The sequence below is a fragment of the Chlorocebus sabaeus genome, chromosome 25 (assembly GCF_047675955.1).
Source record: "Chlorocebus sabaeus isolate Y175 chromosome 25, mChlSab1.0.hap1, whole genome shotgun sequence".
NCBI classification, from domain to species: Eukaryota; Metazoa; Chordata; class Mammalia; order Primates; family Cercopithecidae; genus Chlorocebus; species Chlorocebus sabaeus.
In genome coordinates this window covers 60,184,684-60,204,885 of record NC_132928.1, presented here as the reverse complement: position 1 = coordinate 60,204,885, position 20,202 = coordinate 60,184,684, and the positions used below count along the sequence as shown (strand labels likewise).

The 20,202-nt window shown below is 38.8% G+C and overlaps 1 protein-coding gene across 3 annotated transcripts; it reads right to left on the bottom strand.

Annotated features, from left to right (window-relative positions):
• Positions 1–892: 892 nt before the first annotated feature.
• SLC19A2 (solute carrier family 19 member 2) lies at positions 893–19,051 on the bottom strand. 3 transcript variants are annotated; one of them, XM_007989580.3, is made up of 6 exons: positions 18,613–19,051; positions 14,057–14,659; positions 6,970–7,192; positions 5,644–5,836; positions 5,102–5,243; positions 893–2,957 (listed from the first exon to the last, which is right to left on the bottom strand). In XM_007989580.3, exons 1-6 carry the CDS (start codon positions 18,811–18,813, stop codon positions 2,829–2,831), a joined length of 1,491 nt encoding a protein of 496 aa, XP_007987771.1. In that variant the 5' UTR covers positions 18,814–19,051; the 3' UTR covers positions 893–2,828. The 3 variants fall into 3 exon arrangements, with proteins under 3 accessions (XP_007987771.1, XP_037841910.1, XP_037841911.1); XM_037985982.2 differs by having other exon boundaries at positions 14,639–14,659; XM_037985983.2 differs by lacking the exon at positions 14,057–14,659.
• Between the last annotated feature and the right edge of the window lie 1,151 nt (positions 19,052–20,202).

Sequence of the window (20,202 nt, the reverse complement as noted above, 5' to 3'; positions counted from 1 at the left end):
CAGGGCTGCAGTGAACTGTGGTTGTGCCACTGCACTTCAGCCTGGGAACTCTGACTCTTTAAAATAAAAATTTTAAAAGATGAGCATTTAACTACTGTATTGGCAGGTGGCTATGATGAGTCCATCACATACCATTTATATAATTCAATGTTCACATAACACAAGAATCTGTTTTGCAACAAAAGACAAAAATAAGACATGGTCCTTGCTCTGAAGGCTTCCAATCTGAAAGGTAGTAAGACACAGGCAATGAAACTATAGGGCTATAAAACTATATTTAAAAAAAATTTTGCATGAAAATTTTCCAGGACTTTGGTGATAAGCAGTGAAATCAATGCCTTAAGTAGGTTTTGAAATGGTATATTAAAAAATGGTACTCGTTTGGATACTGTAAGAAAATACTGATTTGGTTTCTGGGATATAATGGACAAATGATTCTCAACTCATGGCAAGAAGATTCCTCCCTGGGTATTAGAATAGTCTGAGGTGGAACAAAGAGGCTATAAAGTTTCAGAACAAGGTGGTACTTTCTGCTCTTGCTTTAATTTCCTTTATTTTAAAAATTCAGTTAACATCAAAGAGAGTGTCTTTTTTTTTTTTTTTAAGGAAGAATGCTTTAAAAAGAGGTAAGAGTGGTGCCAACATGAAGACCAAAAAAATAAACAGTGCAATGTGGTGCCAAAAGAAAAGGGGGAAAACATCTGAAATAAGGCGGAAGAGTCAAAGGTAAAAATCACAAAGGAATGGAATAATTAACAAGATAACAAAAGGTTAACTAGGCAAGTTAGACGAGGGGAAGACTTAATATGAAATTTGTCCTAGGATAAATTATTAAAATATTTAAAGATATAATCTAAAGCTCCTATTGAAATAGAAGATAAATTTAAAATAATTTTGATTAAAAAGAGAATATATACTGTAAAATATTTATTTAATAAAAATAATTTTATAATCTATACAGAATTGAATAAAAAGTACAACAAATTATTTTCACTTATTTGCAAAACTGCATACAGTACAACTTGCACACTGGGTTCAGCATTCTACAAATATGGCCACATACCAAGATGTGAACATATTCTTGTCTCATATAAGAAAAGGCTCAGGTTGTATGCCACAAACTTGGAATTAAATTCCAGGGAAATATTGCTTTGGTAACGTGAACAATTTGTACCACATTCCATTAAAAAAAGATTTAATAAAATCCCTCAAACAGCACTTTTCTACTTGTTTTGGAGTACACAATTCCCAAATTAGCACAAACAAAACAAAGCAAAAACAAAAAACAAAATATAAAATGAAGGTTGCTACTTTTACGATACCACTTCCCTTTCCCTTCCTTAGCTAGTGTTCTTTTCCTTTCTCTTAATTGTAAAGGACAGTGAATAGAAAATGACCTATTCTTATCCTCATCCATCTGCTTCTAGGATTCCTGCTTAAACCAAATAAGTATGTCAATTTTGCAATCTTGACACACCAAATTAACACTGTTCAGCTGTGTCATTCTAAAAAAAGTTAATATCCCAGTTAAAAGCACCTATCTAGATTCTTTTCAAGATAAGGCAACAAAGTCAGCTTTAAAATAGTTTTCATGTCTGACATATACTAGCAGCCCCTTGGTAGACTGATTTCAGAATTAAATGTATACAGAACATTTTTTTCAAGTAACTTGGTAATGAAATCACTACCAATTTTAAGCAAATATTCAAGATGATCTACCTTTAGAAACAAAGACAGATTTAAGGTAAAAAAAAAAAATGCAGGAATCACATCTATCCTAGTTCCTGTCCCATTGAAATAATTTAAAAGAGGCTCAGTTTATGAAAAAGGCCTTGGACTAATGCAATTCCTACTGACATCTTTACTTGGATAAGAAAAACAAATTAATATAAAAACTATATATAGGGATGAAATTATTCAAAAAAGATTTCTCATTTTATTTTGGAAATAAAAGGGAATGCAAATACAAATGGGCTAGTTATATCTGTAGCCCGTATATGAACTTTTGATCTTGGAATTAATAGTCCTTCATATTGAAGATTTAAAGACAAGCAAACCTACCTTAAGCTTTCTTAAATCTCTTCATTTAGGCAGGCTTCAAAACTTGCCTTATTTTCTAAGTAAATGAGCTTCTCTGGGAAGCATATGAATAATGCAAAAATGTACTTCTAAACAAATTTTACACAAATACATAATTGTCACGATGGGAACCAAGAACATTCATACGATGAATTTTTTTAAAATAACTTAAAATTAGAAATGATATATACACCTTAAAATACAGAACACTAAATTGGAACAAATATTGCCAGTGATAAAATAACTATGTAGAAAGACCAATGCACATGAGTAACACAGAAATAAGAATTAAATTGAATAGAGGCAGATGCTGTTAGAACATATTTCCATCCATCATGACTTGTAACATTTTGTGGCCTCTGTGAAGCCCTGCTCCCACCAGGCCAAGCACCTGGCTAAGTAGATACAGACATATGCGACCTATAAAACACCAAACTCACTTGCTAATAAAGTATACAACACCATGTGCTGCTTGATTGCTCTTGACTGGTTTTTAAAATCAAGTTCACTTTTGAATCAGAAGTCATCCTTAAATTAGCTCTCATAAATAATCCATGAAATAAACTTTACTTCTAGCTCCTCTGAATAGTATCATGTGATTCCCGGAATACAAGGTATTACTCAAGTGGCTGCTTTGAAGCCAAGAAATGCACATTCATAAATATATGTCTATACTTTAAAAAATCAAATACATCCAGGCAGTTGCTGTGCGGAGTTCTTGCTGTAAGAAGAAGCCCTTCAGCAGTGTATTATGAAGTGGTTACTTGAGAACTTGATTCTGGATCTTCCAGCTTTCTACATTTCTTCATAATACTGACTGCACCACTGGCCAGGAAAACCACAGCGATGAGTGCAAAATAACCGGCATAGATCAAAAACTAGAAGGGGGAAAAGTAGTTTATTGAATTATCAATTACAAGATGATTACTCTAAAATAAAGTATATTCAGAATTTGTCCATAAAGCCTAAAAAAATATTGCATACTTACACCATGTGCCAGACCCTAAAGTTACAAAGCAGCATCACCAGCATGGTGGTACTAAATAAAGCCTGACTGCCTAAGTGTGAATCCTGACTTCATCCCTTACAAGCTGCGTGAACTTGATTGAGATACTTCATCTCTGAGCCCTGACTTCTTCACTTACAAACTGGAATTCATAATAGTTGTCACTTTACAGCATTGTTGGGACAAATCAGTGAGATCACAAATGCTCATTAGCACAATGCTAATGCTGTTAGTATTATTTCTATTGTTGTTGCTGTTATTGTTATAATTCAGTCCTGGTCTCTACCTTCAAGCTGATAGGTGGGTACAAACAGGCCAAATTCTGAAGATCAAGAACTCTATTTTTCCCCAGAAGAGGGCAGTAGAAGGTCAACTAGATTCCATTATAGGATTACTTAATATAAAAATTCTTCCCTAAGACAATTTTTTTTTTTTAAGTTCTGGGGTGCATGTGCAGAACGTGCAAATTTGTTATATAGGTATACGTGTGTCATGCTGGTTTGCTGCACCTATCAACCCATCATCTAGATTTTAAGCCCCACATACATTAGGTATTTGTCCTAATGCTCTCCCTCTCCTTGCCCCCTACCCTCCGACAGGCCCTGATGTCTGTTGTTCCCCTCCCTGTGTCCATGTGTTCTCATTGTTCAACACTGACTTATGAGAGAGAACATGCAGTGTTTGGTTTTCTGTTTCCTGTGTTAGTTTGCGGAGGATGATGCCCTAAGCCAAATTTTAATGTGACTATATGGTTTATTAACATCATCATCATCATCATCTTATAATAACATACTAAATACTTACGAACTGGTTCAAAGGTACAATGAGAGTATGGCCTTAAATCACTGAGCCAATTTCTTTCGATGTTGGCTATACTTCTGCAGGAAGCCATTAATCAATCATGGCAGTTAAATGGGTTTCAGCACCACCCACAAAATCCTATTATTCCACATGTTTAAATCTACCATTTCTATAAGAATCTGCTGACAAATTTCCACTTCCAATGAGAGCCATGTTTCCCTCAACTGTAATCGTCCTGGGAACTCTCCCTTATACAGGGAGGATGGCAGGCACTTAAGTTTCTCTCCTACTTTCCATCCTGAAATAAGTTTTGGGGTTAGATGTTGGTTTAACGCCAAGCTCTGGAACACTATTATTGATAGTATTGGACAAGTCACTTAACATCTCTCAAACTCATCTTCTTCATGTCTAATACAGCAACCCTGCAAATCCTATACAAAGCATTTGACACACAGAGGGCACTCAATGCACATTGTCTATTATTACTATTTCTCTCTTAGATTGCTTTAGTAAAAACAAAGTTAATTACAGCTAATATGTTGGGAAGAAATCATTTGGGTTGGGATCGGGGTGGCAGTAAGTACTTCTTGATTCAGTTGCCCATTTTGCCAAAGTACAAAACAATATGTACTTAAAACTCACAATGCATGAAGGCATATACAACTATACAATTCCTGAATGTAAAAAGTATTCACATTGTTTTTGGGTGTTGGTGCAAGTTTCTCAATAGGTCATGTGTTACAAATCATAATGCTGTTCATCAACAGCAAGGCACTACCTTGGTATTTGGGTAAGGGGTGTTTTAAATAAACGGAGGAGACTTAAAGAGCTGTGAGATGAAACAGGGAATCTCAAACATGGGACACAGTATTCCAAGCATAGATTTAAGTATAGAGGGAAATAATGGATGAGGAAGCAGAAGGTCTTGGCCTGTAAGGAATCAGTATTACCTCTCAGCTGAAACAGACCCACTGGGCTGATGAGTTACACTCAGGAATGTTCTAAGACCTCATAAAAAAGACGACAATCCCAACACCCTCCAGGGAGAAAGGAACTAAGGATAGGGGAGAAGGTGTTGAATGAAGGAAGGAGGGTACACTTTTACTTTACATCTGTTCCCTATTGTTTGAATTTGTTTTCATTAAGCATACATATACTTCTGTCACCCTGATCAAGTCACACATACTACCTTCGATGCCAAAGGAGAGATCTTACCTGAGTGGTAATTTCTAATCCAAGGCCACTGGCATCTACCACAATTAGAGTGAGCAGCGTCTGTAGTGCCAGGGCAATGAAGGTATTTACACCAAATACTAGGGCATAGCGTTCCATGCTGAGGTTTGCAGCAATTTGAAAACTTAAAAAAATTAAAAATAAAAGAAGAGTGAATAGATAAGAATTACTTCCTGAGTACTTATAATAGTTATTCTAAATAAAAGTAAACATTTTTACTTGAAATGTGAAGAGTCCTTCTTTCCACTGTCAATTGCCTTTCCAAACAAATGAAAACATTTTGCAACTAAATGATATAAATCTCATGCAAACATCTGAAAACAGTAGGAACATACAGACAAGGGAATAAAAAAAACTTGCCTAAATGTTTCCTCAGAAGAAAAACTGATAATGCACATAAAATACAATGTTTCCTCCCATTTGCCTAATTTAACTAGAAACTTTAATATTTTGGTTTGTAAAGAAACCAAAAAGTTTATCCTGTTACAATTTTTCCTAAGGCTTCTATGAGCCAAAATACATACGTTGCTATGGTGATGAGTAACATGTAGATGATTCTGAAGACAACATAGGATGCATAGCACACCCAAATGTTACCCACAGTGTCCATGATATACACTGCAGCAGCAATCAGGAGAGAAAAGAGAGATAACGTCATTTCTCCCCAAGTTGACCAGGATATTTTTATATAACCAACTGCAAACACAGCAACAGCACCTACAAAATAACAACAACAACAAAAAATCCAGTTATTTTGCTAAGCAAATGCTATGAAATACATTAAAAACACAGCTTAGATTATTAAATTTTCAAATCTGCAAACTTACAAATAGGATAGCTCAAGAATATGGAGGGCCTTGAAACTCACACAGAGATTTCTGAACTTGATGGAATCAATAAAATGGAGCCACTGAGATGACAGACTGAATTAGGAGCGGGGGCAATGAGATGAAAATGCAGGACAAAGACAGAGGGACTTTGCTAAGCAAAAAAAAATGCTGCAGCTGAAGCAGAGGCAAGAGTCAAAAAGAACCACGGCCTCTAATTTGGCATCATGGCAGGATGAGTCATCTCCCCTTCACACCGAGGGGCGGTCTAGAACATGGCAAAAGGGCTTCTCTGCCTTTTGGTAAAACAGTGACGATGATAAGGATAGCTAAAATCTATGAAGTGTTTTCTGAGTGCCAAGACAGATAATAAGTGTTTACAGAAATCATATAACACCATCCAACAACCTCAGGAGGTAGGTCAACAAATTACAAACAAAAGAGTAAGATGGTCAAATACACAGGCTCTGAAGCCATCCTGCCTGAGTTCAAATCTTGACTTTGCTACTTAGCATCTATATGACCTTGAGCAAGTTATTAACCTACCAGTCCCAAGTTTCCATTGCAAAATGGGGATAAATTCTACCTATCTCAGGAATTTTGTGAGGATTGAGTTAATGTATATAATGTCCTTAGAACAGGACCTAGCACATAGTAACATTCAACAAATATTAGACACTATTGTTATAAACTACTGTATATTGCTATTCAAAATTTCACATCAAGTGACAAAACTACCCAGTAAGTACAGAGATAATGGAAACTTGGATAAACAATCTTGAAAATTATTATATTAGGTTTCCCCAAAGTTTATTTTAAAATTCCAGTTTGTTAGTCATAGTCCTGCTCCACTTGAGTACTTCTAAGTTGTCTTCCTCATTATAAAATCGAGCTCAAAATAAGTAAATCATTTTTTGAGGCTATTTCAAATTTGGGAGGGGGGAGCAAATCTGATTACGGCTGGCTTACCTACCAGAGGAATCCCTTCCCCACCACCACCCTCTATTATCCTGCATTGCTTACCCAGTAAGGTTGAAACAGCCTCCACACCACCATTATAGATAGCAGCATAGCGAGAAGGCATCACTTTCTCCCACAGGCCCTGTGTGTAGTTCACAACTTGAAAATAGCCACAGGTAGAGAGGGCCCACCACACAGACCAGCAGAGAAGAGGGCGAGAGGAGTAGCACATCAGGAAATCATTCCATAGTACTTTCAACACAAGGAGACGGTCTGGCTTGGGTTCCTACATAGCAAAAGGGAACAATGCTCAAACTCTGATGAAGGCAATTATATAGAAAGCAATTTACAGGCCCAATTATTTACCTAACAGACTTTTTTCCTTGTGAAAACCAACTGCTTACTTCATAAACTTGTAACAATCACATTTATCCCCTCTGGTGAAAAATATGTTCTCATAGGATTTTTGCTTTAAATGCACTATAGCATTAACACAGCTGTATGTAATCAACCCAGCAAAAGATGTATTGTTCACAAAATGAAGATGATGAAAAGAGATCGCAGGCTTCAGCCAATAGGAGTCTATAATCTACATCTCCCATAGACTGGCAAACAACATAACAAGAATAATAATAAGCAACAGACTAGCAACCCTAATAAATCACTATTCAGTTAAGGCCTCCTACCCTTGTAATTGACAGATTGACGCAACAGTTAAGATAGAAATATTGGAAAGAAGTAGACCAAAATATTAGCAGTTCTTTCTAAGTGGTGGGTTCTTAGTGGTTTAAATTTTCTTCCTTAAACTTTTTATATTACTTAATATTTAAACAATGAGAAATAGTATTAAAATAAAGTAATAAGTTACTGGGCTTATAATTGAGTGAAGCAAGACATTACTGAGCTATGCACCATCGCAAGAAGTGAATATGAGATGTCAGACACTCTGTGAGATATCTCTGATTTCATCTGTATGAAAGGACTAATCTACCAAATGTTACTGTGATCCCTGGGCCTTGCTCAGAACATGGGAAGGCCGGGTGCAGTGGCTCACATCTATAATCTCAGCACTTTGGGAGGTCAAGACAGAATTGCTTGAGCCCAGGAGTTTGAGATCAGCCTGGGCAAGAAAGTGAGATCCTATCTCTACCAAAAAAAAACCCCAAAAAAACAGAACATGGAAAATTTTACTTTCGTGGCTAACATGTAAAGGCAAAATGAGCGCCATGGAAAGATGAGTATGATATACCACTGAGTAAAACAACAGCAACTTACAAGACTACATGTAGATCACAATTTCATTTACTATAAAATGTATACATATGTGTACATACATATGCATATATGAAAAGAGATGTTTGAGAGTTCACTAATCTTTGGGTGGTAGTAGGTCAGGTGATTTTTATTTTTTTTTATATAGCTTTCTGTAATGTTTAATTTAAAAAAGTAAGTAGATGCCAGGCACAGTGGCTCACGCCTGGAATCTCCACACTTCAGGAGGCTGTGGCAGGAGAACTGCTTGAACCAAGAAGTTCAAGATCAAGCTGGGCAACATAGTAAGATCCCGTCTCCATCCACACATACACATACACACACACACAAAATTTAATTAGCTGGGTGTGGTGGTGTACACATATAGTCCCTGCTACTCAGGAGACTGAGGTGGGAGGATCACTTGAACCTAGATCAAGGCTGCAGTGAGCCGTGATCATGCCACTGCACTCCAGCCTGGGCAACAGAGAGAGACTCTGTCTCAAAAAAAAAAAAAAAAAAAACATACACACACACACACACACACACCCCATATATATATACACACACACCACATATATCATTCTTATAAAATTAGTATAGATATTTTCTCCTCTTATATACAGTAACAGTGACCATCAGCATTAGGTAAATAAAGGCCATTTTCTCCCTCAGAGGCTAGAAAACCTCACTGGACTGAGAATCCGAGTTTCATCATTCTTTTACCTTCTCATGCCGTTGCAAAGCAACCCCAGTGTGGTGCTTCCTTCTTTGTGCTGTTTAGCCCAGAGGGGGATATCCTTCAAGCACCATTACTACAGCCCTTTTCCAAAATTCAGGGAGGAGTACTGAGGTTAACTAAGATAACTCAGAGAAAGAATTACTGACACTTGAAAATTCTACTTGATGAATTTGCATATGATAACCACCTAGAAGTACAAAATACTGCTGTTACAAGATTGATTTCTTGGCACTGTATATGAGCGCAAACCTTGTGAATTTAAACAAATCACCAGATAACTGTTAATCATATCTAATGTGAATTTGCTGAGAGTGAGTGAATGGTACCAAGCATATTTTCTGAAGTCTTTATTCAAGATCCACCAGTTTTATTGAACTATATCAGAATTTTACTATTTAGCTTCAGTTGCTTAACCAATATAACCTGGAAAGCAACTGTGATATCTAAAACTTTCAAGGATGCTGGAAGGATTATAAGAAAGTATATTCCTGGAAGAATGGAACTATTGAAAGGATTCACAAGTTTCTATTAGAAATCCTACCATAAACTGATAAGAAACCCTTAGTTTTCTCATCTGGAAAACGAAAATGATAACAATAACATCTATCCACATAAGATTATACAGAGCTAAATTAGATAATGCATGTATTTATTATAGAGGTGCTCAGTTAATGTTATTTTTATTGCATAGTTTAAAAAGTCATGGCATACATAAAATAATGCCAGTATAACACATTTGAGAACTTTAGATCTATTATGTAATAATGAATTCCGCACACAGAAGTTAATAACTACTCCATCTATTATCTGGCCATGCCAAAAAGAAAAGATGGCAGGTCCTGTTTATAAAATCGGCACCTCTTGCTATAATCTGCAGGCTTCCTTCTATGCCGTTTTCTAGGCTTCAAATGTTAAGCTTATATGAATCGCACTTTCTAAAAGAGCATTTGACATATTACCTTTTATGTTTCTTGTTAAATTACATCTACAAAGGTTTATTTCTATTACATCAAAACTCTGAGCTGCTCATAGTTAATCATGCAAGTTCTAATTTAATAAGTGGCTTCACTGTGTTCCATGGAGCTTTGAGAGTTTCATGTGGGATGAATAACAGGCTCAAGGTGGGTAAAATTATCAGACCTGCATTCCTGTTTCAATCAGAAAGGCTCAATTTTTATTTACTTATCACAATGGGGATCTAGTTTCAGATTTCGTTTGAATATAAGGTTTTGACGCTGTTTTATACATTTAAAAATCTTTAACAATTACTTCCCTCTGTCAGGGAATGGAAATCTCTACTGAAGTGGTGGTTTTTGGAGTCAACCAGATGCGGGTGGAAATTTTTTTTTTTTTAATTTTTTTTTGAGACAGAGTCTCTGTTGCCCAAGCTGGAGTGCAGTGGCACCATCTCAGCTCACTGCAACCTCCGCCTCCCGGGTTAAAGCAACTCTCCTGCCTCAGCCTCCCAAGTAGCTGGGATTACAGGCATGCGCCACCATGCCCAGTTACTTGTTTTTTTTTTAGCAGACATGGTGTTTCACTACCTTGGCAAGGTTGGTCTCGCACTCCTGACCTCAAGTGATCTGCCTGCCTTGCCCACCCAAAGTACGGGGATTACAGGTGTGAGCTACCATGCCCGGCCTGAGTTTGAAATTTTTGAAGTGCCACTTCCTATGTGCCTTAGAGCAAGTCAGTTAACTAAATTTAGTTTCTTCTTCTCTAAAATGAGCAAATATCTACATCATCGAGTTTTAATAAGAATCAAATAATATACTGACCCTAAAGTTCTTAGCATAGTATCTGATACCCAAGTCAAAATAAATGGGAGGTGCGATAATGATGATGATAATGAAGATGACTGGGTAAGATTAATTCAAAGAGAAAAGCAAATATTACTCTATTTACAACCTCACAAATACATGACTATCTACCATAAAAGTACAAAGCTGTTCCAGATTATTCATGTCTAATGATAATGATAATAGTAACAGCAATTACCATTTATTGGAAACCAACTATGTAAACTCATTTGAAAGCTTTAAATACTCAAAATAACCCTATAAGATAGATATGTACATAAGGAAACTAAATCTCACAGAATTAAGTAACTTGCCCCAGTACTAGAACTAGGGTTTGGACTTCACTTTCTTCAAAACTCACTACACCCTGCTGCTAGAAATGACGTTATTTAATACCAAAGTGGAAGCATTAATTTCACTGTTGTCATTGTTCCTATAGACCTTAGACATGCAGACACAGAAAGAACACTTACTAATAGTAAAAGATATCAAACTACAAATAAAAGCATGGCTATATTAAGAGAATCATTTACTAGGTATTAATTACATGTCAGAACCTATGCTAAAGAAGTGGTTTAATTTGTGTCATTTCTAATAGATGAAGAACTCAAAATAAATCAGGTTCACTTATCAGCCAACTACATAATGAATCCAGCTCTGCTTGTGAAAGAAAGTCACCAGCTTTGGTTCTTCTTTCTGCGAGATCAGCACCCTTTGCCCCAATGCCATAGGCCGTCTTTAAAAAGAACTCACAAATACTCTAAGGTAACTTGTAAAGTGAGCTATCACTTAGACTCCTCCTACTTCATTTTCTCTTTCTATAAAAATCAAGATAAAACCACCTATCTACCTACTCTTCAATAATTACCACGATTATAATTTATGGTTTAATTATAGGTCTTGTCAACTTAAAATACCTCTGTGATCCCTAATATCCATATTCTGAATTTCCTTCAAGCTTGCCAAAGAAAAACAGCAGCATTTCAGGGCCAATCGGTGCCAATACCAAGCAGCACTGCCCATCTGCTATGGTATCAGTAGCACAGCCTAGGATATCAGGGAACTAACCTGAATCCTAATTTTGAAAACAGTGTAACTGACATGATGGTTCTGACATTGTTACCCTAGTTAAAAGACTTCATGGAGAAAGGTTTAGAAAGAACTGGATCTCATATACACTTTAAAATTATGCCCAAGAGTATATTTGTGCAATTCCGCGCAAGTTGCTAATCTCTGATCCTAATCCTTATCTCTAAAAGGACAGTCTTGATGAAATCTAATCTCTTCTTAAAATGCTCTGATTTTTCTGACTTGTGATTAGAATAATTTCTAACTCTAAAATTCTACAATTCTTCGGTATATAAAATACTGACACACTGTGTATCTATAAACAAGTATTTCAAGTTGATCTAGAACAGAGTTTTTTAAACTATAGGTCACCACCCATAAATTGGCAATAAAATTGATTTAGAGAACAGTGAACTGAATTTTTAAAAAGTAAAAGAATGTATCAGAATAAAGTATTGTTGTAAAACTTGTTTCTGTTATATATAAAATATATACATACCTATGTATGTACAGGTTTTCTATGTAAAATGTGTTTTCTATGTTTCTTAATTATATTCAAAAAAGTTTGAAACTCACTATAAATATCTTTAGAACTATGGTCAATATGTTAATATCTAAAATATACATTTATATGCACATTATATATATGTTAATTTTAGCTACAGCCACTGTAACACATTCAAAACAGATAAAGAAGGGTCTTTATTTTTTTCCACTTCATGACATCTATGAAATGATTATATCTCCTTCCCTCTCCCATCAACCCTCTGTTGACTCTCCAACATCACCTAACAAATTATGAAAAAATCAGCATTTCGTTGCCACTTAATCCTTGATCATTCTGACAAAAACTGCTCACAGGTGCCTTGGCAATCAAGGTGAGTTTCATGATGAGGGTTGCCCAGGCTCTAGAAGTCTACCCAGGCTCTTTGGGCTGATAACCTAAATTTCAAGTAGTAATTTGAGAGCTCAAGAATGGGGATAGAGAAAAGAGTAATTTTCAATGAGGACATTAGATACCACATTGAAACAATTCAGTTAACTCTCAGTACAGAATGAAAGACTTTATTCATAATGGTTCTTTATTATCAGCCAGCCTACAAAGCTTATGGAGCTCAGTCCAACAGAGGCCACCTACAAAGCTGGAATGTTAATAGGCTTATTTCCAAACATGTCCCAGGAAAACTAAGACTACAGTGTGGCTGGAATTAACTTTGCTCCTCACAGCTCACAGCTTATAACCTAATAGAAACAAAAAAAAATTTGTATATTAAAAAAAAAAGGGGGGTGGGTGTCTAGGGAAAGGAATTCATCTTCCTGGCTAGACAGAACAGATGGATAAATTATTTTAATGCCATACCTCTCCTTTCCAAGAGATAGCTTCATAACACACGTTTAATATTTATTCCATTATCACCTCAAACTGTCCTCTTGTGATCTCTTTGCCTGCATTATTCATTACTATTTTACTTCAGCAAATTGTCATTTGAACAATAAATAACAGATATACCTTCTAGCACAGAAGAGGAAAATAACTTCTTACCCTTAAATACCGTGGGCTTCACGGCTGGGTGCAGTGGCTCATGCCTGTAATCCCAGCACTTTGGGAGGCTGAGGCGGGTGGACTGCTTGAGGTCAGGAGTTCGAGACCAGCCTGGCCAACATGGTGAAACCCCATCTCTACTAAAATACAAAAATTAGCTGGGCGTGGTGGCAAGTGCCTGTAATCCCAGCTACTAGGGAGAGGCTGAGGCAGAACTGCTTGAACTCTGGAGGCAGAGGTCGCAGTGAATCGAGATCGCACCACTGTTCTCCAGCCTCAGCAACAGAGCAAGACTTCATCTCAAAAATAAATAAATAAATAAATAATAATAATAATAATAATTTGGGCTTCAATTCAGAAACTAGAAGTAGATATTTAATCATTTATTAGAATCATTTCATTTACCCATTTAGCAAAAATTTTCTGAGTGCTTTATTTATGTGCCAAACACTCAAAAGATGAAGACTCAGCCCTTGCAATCCAAGACATCTCTGACATGAACAATATAATGCTGTATCAATCTGACTTTGGAGGTCATGCACTCCAGAGAAAAATACATGTGTCACCTCTAATATAAATAAACCACAGCTTGAATGAATGGAATGAACGAATAAAGCAACGAATCAACTCAGGATAAAACATGAATCCAAATGAATACAAGATCTATCAAGAGGGAGTCTGCTGGTTTTTTCACCACTGGTCTAGCCTCCATAGTAGCAATTACAAGATATTTAAGGCTGAGCTTACCGGTTCCTCCATGGGAGGCTCCTCCATATTTAGAGGGATTTTTGACTCAATGTCCTCCCAGCCAGGAAGGTGGTTAGAAGCTGGGGTGTCAGTAACAATGCCACCATTTTGTACCTTGATACCATTCACTCTCTGGCAGGTAGAAGGAATGTGGTGAAAGAAGAGGCTCTTCTGTGGCATAGGTAAAAACCAGGCCACAGCAAAAGCCACTGAAACACAGGTAAGAGAGATGACATTCAGGCTGAACAGCGACCAGCCTGCCACTGAGACAAGGATTTGCCCTAGGACAGAGCCCACTGTAAAGCCCACCAAAGTGGCACTTCGACAGTAACTTGTGACTTTCTGGTACATGCCCAGGTCTACCACACTGTAGATATAAGAGTAATAGGCAATTTCAGTGGCTGTGGCTATGCCATAAAAAAATTCTAGAAATTGAATGGCCAACAGTCCCTGGGCATAGAGCAGCATAAACCATGTAACAATAAGGCTAAGCCCCTGCAGTAGAACAACAGGTTTATAACGGAGGTAGTCAGTAGCAAGGAACACAGGAAACAGTAGCACCAGGTAAGAGTAAGTCCATACTGGATAAATTTCATTGAAGACCTGGTAGAAAGACAAAAAAAAAAAAACTATTAGTGATCAAAGGACCTGCAATACTCAAAAGGAATTTATTCTTACAAAACAACCTACAAATACCTCAAAGATCTCGTCCTTATCAAAGAAACTTTGACAACAACAGTTCAGGTAATTGTTTGAAAATATCTCTTCTCTTTTTTTTGTTTGAGATGGAGTCTCGCTCCGCACCCAGGTTGGAGTGCAATGGTACGATCTTGGCTCACTGTAACCTCCGCCTCCCAGGTTCAAGTGATTCTCCTGCCTCAGCCTCCCAAATAGCTGAGATTACAGGCACCTGCCATCACACCTGGCTAATTTTTGTATTTTTAGTAGAGGTGGGGTTTCACCATGTTGGCCAGGCTGGTCTCAAACTCCTGACCTCAAATGAGGAGCCTCCCAAAGCACTGGGATTATAGGCGTGAGCCACCACGCCCAGCCCGAAATATCCTTTCCTACCCCCAATAGCATCATCTTTTTTCCTAATAAATTCTTCCCATTAATCAAGGTCTAGTTCAAAGACTTCCTTATTCAGAAAGACTTTGCGGAAGCCAACAGTACTTGTATTACAACATTCAAACTCTTTTTTTTTTTTTTGGAGACAGGGTCTCCCTCTGTCACTTAGGCTGGAGTGCAGTGGCAGAATCATGGTTCACTGCAACCTCCGCCTCAGGTGAGGCTCAGGTGATCCTCCCACCTCAGCCTCCCCAGTAGCTGGGACTACGGGCCTGTACTACCACATCCAGCTAATTTTTTTTTTTTTTCTTTTGGTAGAGATAGGGCTTCACCACATTACCCGGGCTGGTCTCAAACTCCTGGGCTCAAAGCAATCCACCAGCCTCAGCCTCCCAAAGTGCTGGGATTACGGACATGTGAGCCATCTCACCTAACCTCAAACTCTCTTGATACTGATCTATATGCATCTCTTTCCCCAATTAATTCATAATACTGGCTCTTCACCATGGCTGCATCTCCTAAGAAGCTTTTAAAAATTTGTTAGCCAAGCATGGTGGCATAGGCCTATGGCTGCTACTGAGGAGGCTGAGGTGGGAGAAGTGCTTGAGCCCAGGAGTTTGGGGCTGCAGTGACTTATGATCACACCACTACACTCCAGCCTGTGTGACAGAGCAAGACTCTGTCTCTTCTAAAAAAAAAAAAAAAAAAATGCCCAGCCATAGATATTTTCTAAAAACTTCTCAGATTTTTAAATGAGCCAGAGTTGAGAACAATTGTCTTATAGGCTTTTTAAGGATAGACCCCTACATTCACCTGTATGACCTGTCTAAAAGCCAGCATACTGTTTGGAAGATACTAGATTCAATAAATGCTTTGAAAACTGAATTACTGTCATTTCTTACTTCTAGACACAAGATAGATAGCCTTTATCCTAGTGTTTCATTAAGCTTCTCTGACTCTAAGTTTTGTTTCTTTTGGGGCAGAGGAACAAATAAAGATGGTCAATCTGTCCTACAATCTTGAGAAAATTAACTCTCTCCAGATGGCAGGATTATAGGCAACTTTTACGTCCTTCTTTTTGCTTGTTTGTAAATAGAAAAAAAATAGAAGTTTTTGCTGTTTTCTTTTTAATGCATATTTTAAACTTGGGATGTAGTAGAAGTGATCTTTAAAATAAACTTTAAACCAGAAAGGCCCCAGCAGGAATTTCAGTTCCATCACTTGCTGTGTGAGTGTAGACAAGATTCTTTTAGCTCCCCTTAGCCTTAACCTCCATTATCAGTAAAGGAGAGTTGTTTGTTGCAAAAATTAAATGAGACACAACATGTAAATTACTTACTCCACCTGATTTATTCACAAAGTCTGAAGACTAGAGGACAAGCTGACAAGGATATCTGGGGCAATATCTACCCACAGATAAAGATCTGTTTTACTGAAAGTTTGGCCTTCAACTATTAACATACAGTCAAATTTTAGCCTGCTTAAAACTTATAAACTGGTATCTATTTTAAAGTGAATGCTTTTCCTGAAATCTAAAAAAAAAAATCTTTGAGAGTAGAGAGAAGAAATCTGTCTTTTTCTCCTCTCCTTTTGTTTTAAAATTTAGTTAACAATAGCTCTGTTCAAACCAACTTGTCCCTCTGCAGTCTTCTAGGAGCAAACCCAAACTTTAATACAAATGTCGCTGAATATGACTTAGCATTAGCTTTGCTTAAAAATCATGTAATATTTTTTAACTGTCCGTTGCAAAAAGCAAGCACTCAGTAAGTAATGAATAAGCTGTTCTATTATTTCAATTATTAGTTATACAAAAAACGTAGGGCTTGCCACAAGGTAAAGGAGAGGAGAATCAGCCATGATCTGGTGGTCCTCTGAGAATACACCCCTTCCCCAGACTACTAGATTTCTCTCCAAATCCCTTTTCCTCATCTAATTAGCAATAAGAGAAGTATGCTTATGTTTTTGTTACACAATCAGCAAACAGTTACCACGCCTGGCCACTATGCTTTATTTCTGTGCCCCCTGAACATACTTCACTCACCTTGAAAAGCTTTCTGATAGGACAGAGCACATGATCTTGGTAGCACATCACACAGCAACCTTCTACCCAGGGCACATGACAAAACAGATCAGCTTTCAAATATCAACACTTGGAACATGTTTCTCTCCCTGTGTTTCACTATCAGGAAAGGTGCACAAACTGTGCAGATCACATGGCAGTTCACATGAAACTTTAATGGTCAGCTGTTCACAGCAGTATCAATTCTGCCTCAGTGGCTACACCTCAGATTCAGTGGTTGTTTTGGGTCTCCAGAATCATACTTTCTCATATCAGTGCAGTAATTTTCTTGTAAAATCATTCTGTTCACAAAAGTTGGCTGTTTTGACTTTATTATTGCTTTAAATCAGTATTAAAATTCAAATAGGTTATGAATAACTGCTACGGTCGCTTATGCAGTGATCCACAAGACTAAGAAACGGCCCAGGAAGAGGGCATCGAATCGGCTTTATTTCGGTTTTGTGGAAGTACTTTGGGTTTAATTTCTTTTTCAGTTTATTTATTGTCTTTTTTCTGCAAAAATCAAGTGCTGGTTTTGACCATGCACTTTAACAGGTCAGTACATTTCTAAAATACACTATGCGCTTCTGAAGTACTTTAATTGTAAGCCCTTACCTAGGAAAAATCAATCAGCAAAAAACTCTTGATGATGGACTACGTGCTCTCAATTACCCCGAACATCACAGAAGCCTTCAAAGACACCACCTTGTATCTGAGAAGCAAAACTAACATCTGTGAAGCAACAATTCACAAATACAAGGAAAACCATAATTAAGAGTCAATTATGTTATACCATCTGCCTTTATCCCTGGAGGTTGGGCTTAAGGGAGAGAGGGGCAGGATATCCTTGGACACAACCTCACCCAACTAAAAATCAAGACAAATTAAGACGTTCTGTACTTCTGTCCTGTCCTTACTTGGATAAGCACATCCATCCTGCCAAATGTAAACAAAGTAAGGGATGGACAGGAAGCAGGTGAAGCAGGTAGAGGGAAGATCCTTTCAGAAAAGCAGTGGTTGCCTACTTTCAGTCAATGAGTATTTACTAAGCTATGTCCAAAGTACACCTTGCTGTTTTCACTTCTTTGTCAAAATATTGCCCCCTCACCCCCAGCAGGAACTGCTGGACCAGTCAGGGCAGTCACGCTAAGCCACATAACAACACTATCAGCATACTGCCTGACGCACAAGGCACGGGCCTCTAGACGCGTGTTCTGAGACCCTCGCAGGAGACTCGCCCTACATAGGCGAAGAAAACAGAAAATCATGTACACAACGCAGAGCACGAAGTCGACCTCCAACTGGGAAAAATCAGAAATCTCTGCCCAGAATGGCTCGAGCGCTTTTCTCAGTCCTCTCTGCCTCCGCCGCCCACCCGCAGGCTGGTCGCCCGCCCTTCCTGCGCGCGCCCCGCGTCCTCCGCGCGTACCTCTCTCTCGGTCAGGTTCTTGTCCGGCCCCAGAAGGTACGGGGTCAGGAAGGGCTCGGACGGCCTGAGGCTGGCGAAGAAGCCATAGGCGCAGAGCAGCGCGGTGGGCAAGAACCAGCACTCACGAGGGACCCGAGCGGTGCGCAAGAGCACAGCGGCCGCCGCCGTGGCGCGCCGAGATACCGGGCCGGGCACATCCATCCGGGGCGCGAGGGGAGGGGACCCGGCCCGGCCCCTTCCTTCTCCTCCTCCGCCAACTGGAATGAGGGTCAGGCACTGCCCCAGCGCGGGCACTTGTAACCGCAAGTGACGCCTTCTCCCTGTTAGGTCCGGCCGTTCTGGACTCGCCGCCGCCTCCGGCTACCGGACTCCCAGCCTCACCCCGCGGACGCCTCCACGGTCGCGGTCTGAGCGGCCGGCCTAAGGGAGACCCGGCCTAAGGCCCACCCTCCGCCACCGCCTCCAGGCTGGGAACCAATCACAGCGGACGCCAGGAATACTTGGCTTCTCTGCCATTGGTTGTGGGTCACACGACTTGAACTGGCGGCGGCGGCAGCAAGCCAGGCCTCTGACGTCCCCGGGCTCAGGCGCGGAGGACATGTGGAACTCCAATCTGAAAGGGGCGGCTTGCGGCCGAGCGCTAGTCAGGCGGCCAGCTAGGGTTCGTGTCACACCCGCGGTCGGCTCTGCTCATCTGTCGGGAATGCGTCCTGTGGGCCTAATCCCCAGATGGAAGAAAGGCTCTGTTCTCCCCAACCACCGTTTGTCATTCTTATTCACCGTCCCTCGAATGTCCATTCAGGTTCTGCTCCTGAGAGACGTAGTGACAGAGCACAGGCAAAGATTTCACGTTGGGAAGGGGGAAGGTTGAATCATTCCTCCAGCAGCTTTCGTGTTTTAAATTGTATTCATCCGCCATGGAAAGACATCAGAAGCCCAGGATCTAAGCGAGAGACTGAAATGAAGAAAGTGGATAATATTGTGAGAATAATGAACAAGCTGGTCAGTGAATAGCGGAACCGTAATGGAGTCCCAATTAAAGGGTTTTAACTTTATTTCATCATTTTTTGCAAGCATGATACAAGGAAAACAAACACCTAACCACGCTAAGGTTTATAGTTAAAAGGAAGGTGGAAAATCCTGAGTCATTACAGTAATCACGAAACATGATGGATTTCTTCATTTAAAAACAAAAAAGAAGTCTTGGCATAGTTTTCAACGGCAAAGCATGGCAAGACTCTCCAGTGCTTGCTTTCATCCCCCTCTGTGTGCCGTTTTCTGCCTGACTCACAGCCTGGCTCTATCCTAATCCTTCTGCAAAGATGCAGCATTTAAAGCAATTTTTCTTGTGCAGTATTTGTAGAATGATAGATCCTGCCAGAAGCTCATGGAAACATTTTGGAACTATCTTGCTTTTCGATATGTTACGATCTATCTAGCACAATATTCCTTCTGTGATAGCAAATGACACTTTTTTCAAGCATCAGCAACAGAAGTGAGTCTACCAGATGGAATAAGATACTAGTAAAGGGAAAGATTTGTTTCTAAGACTGCACAAATGAATGAACCCAAATATGTGAGTTGATTAAT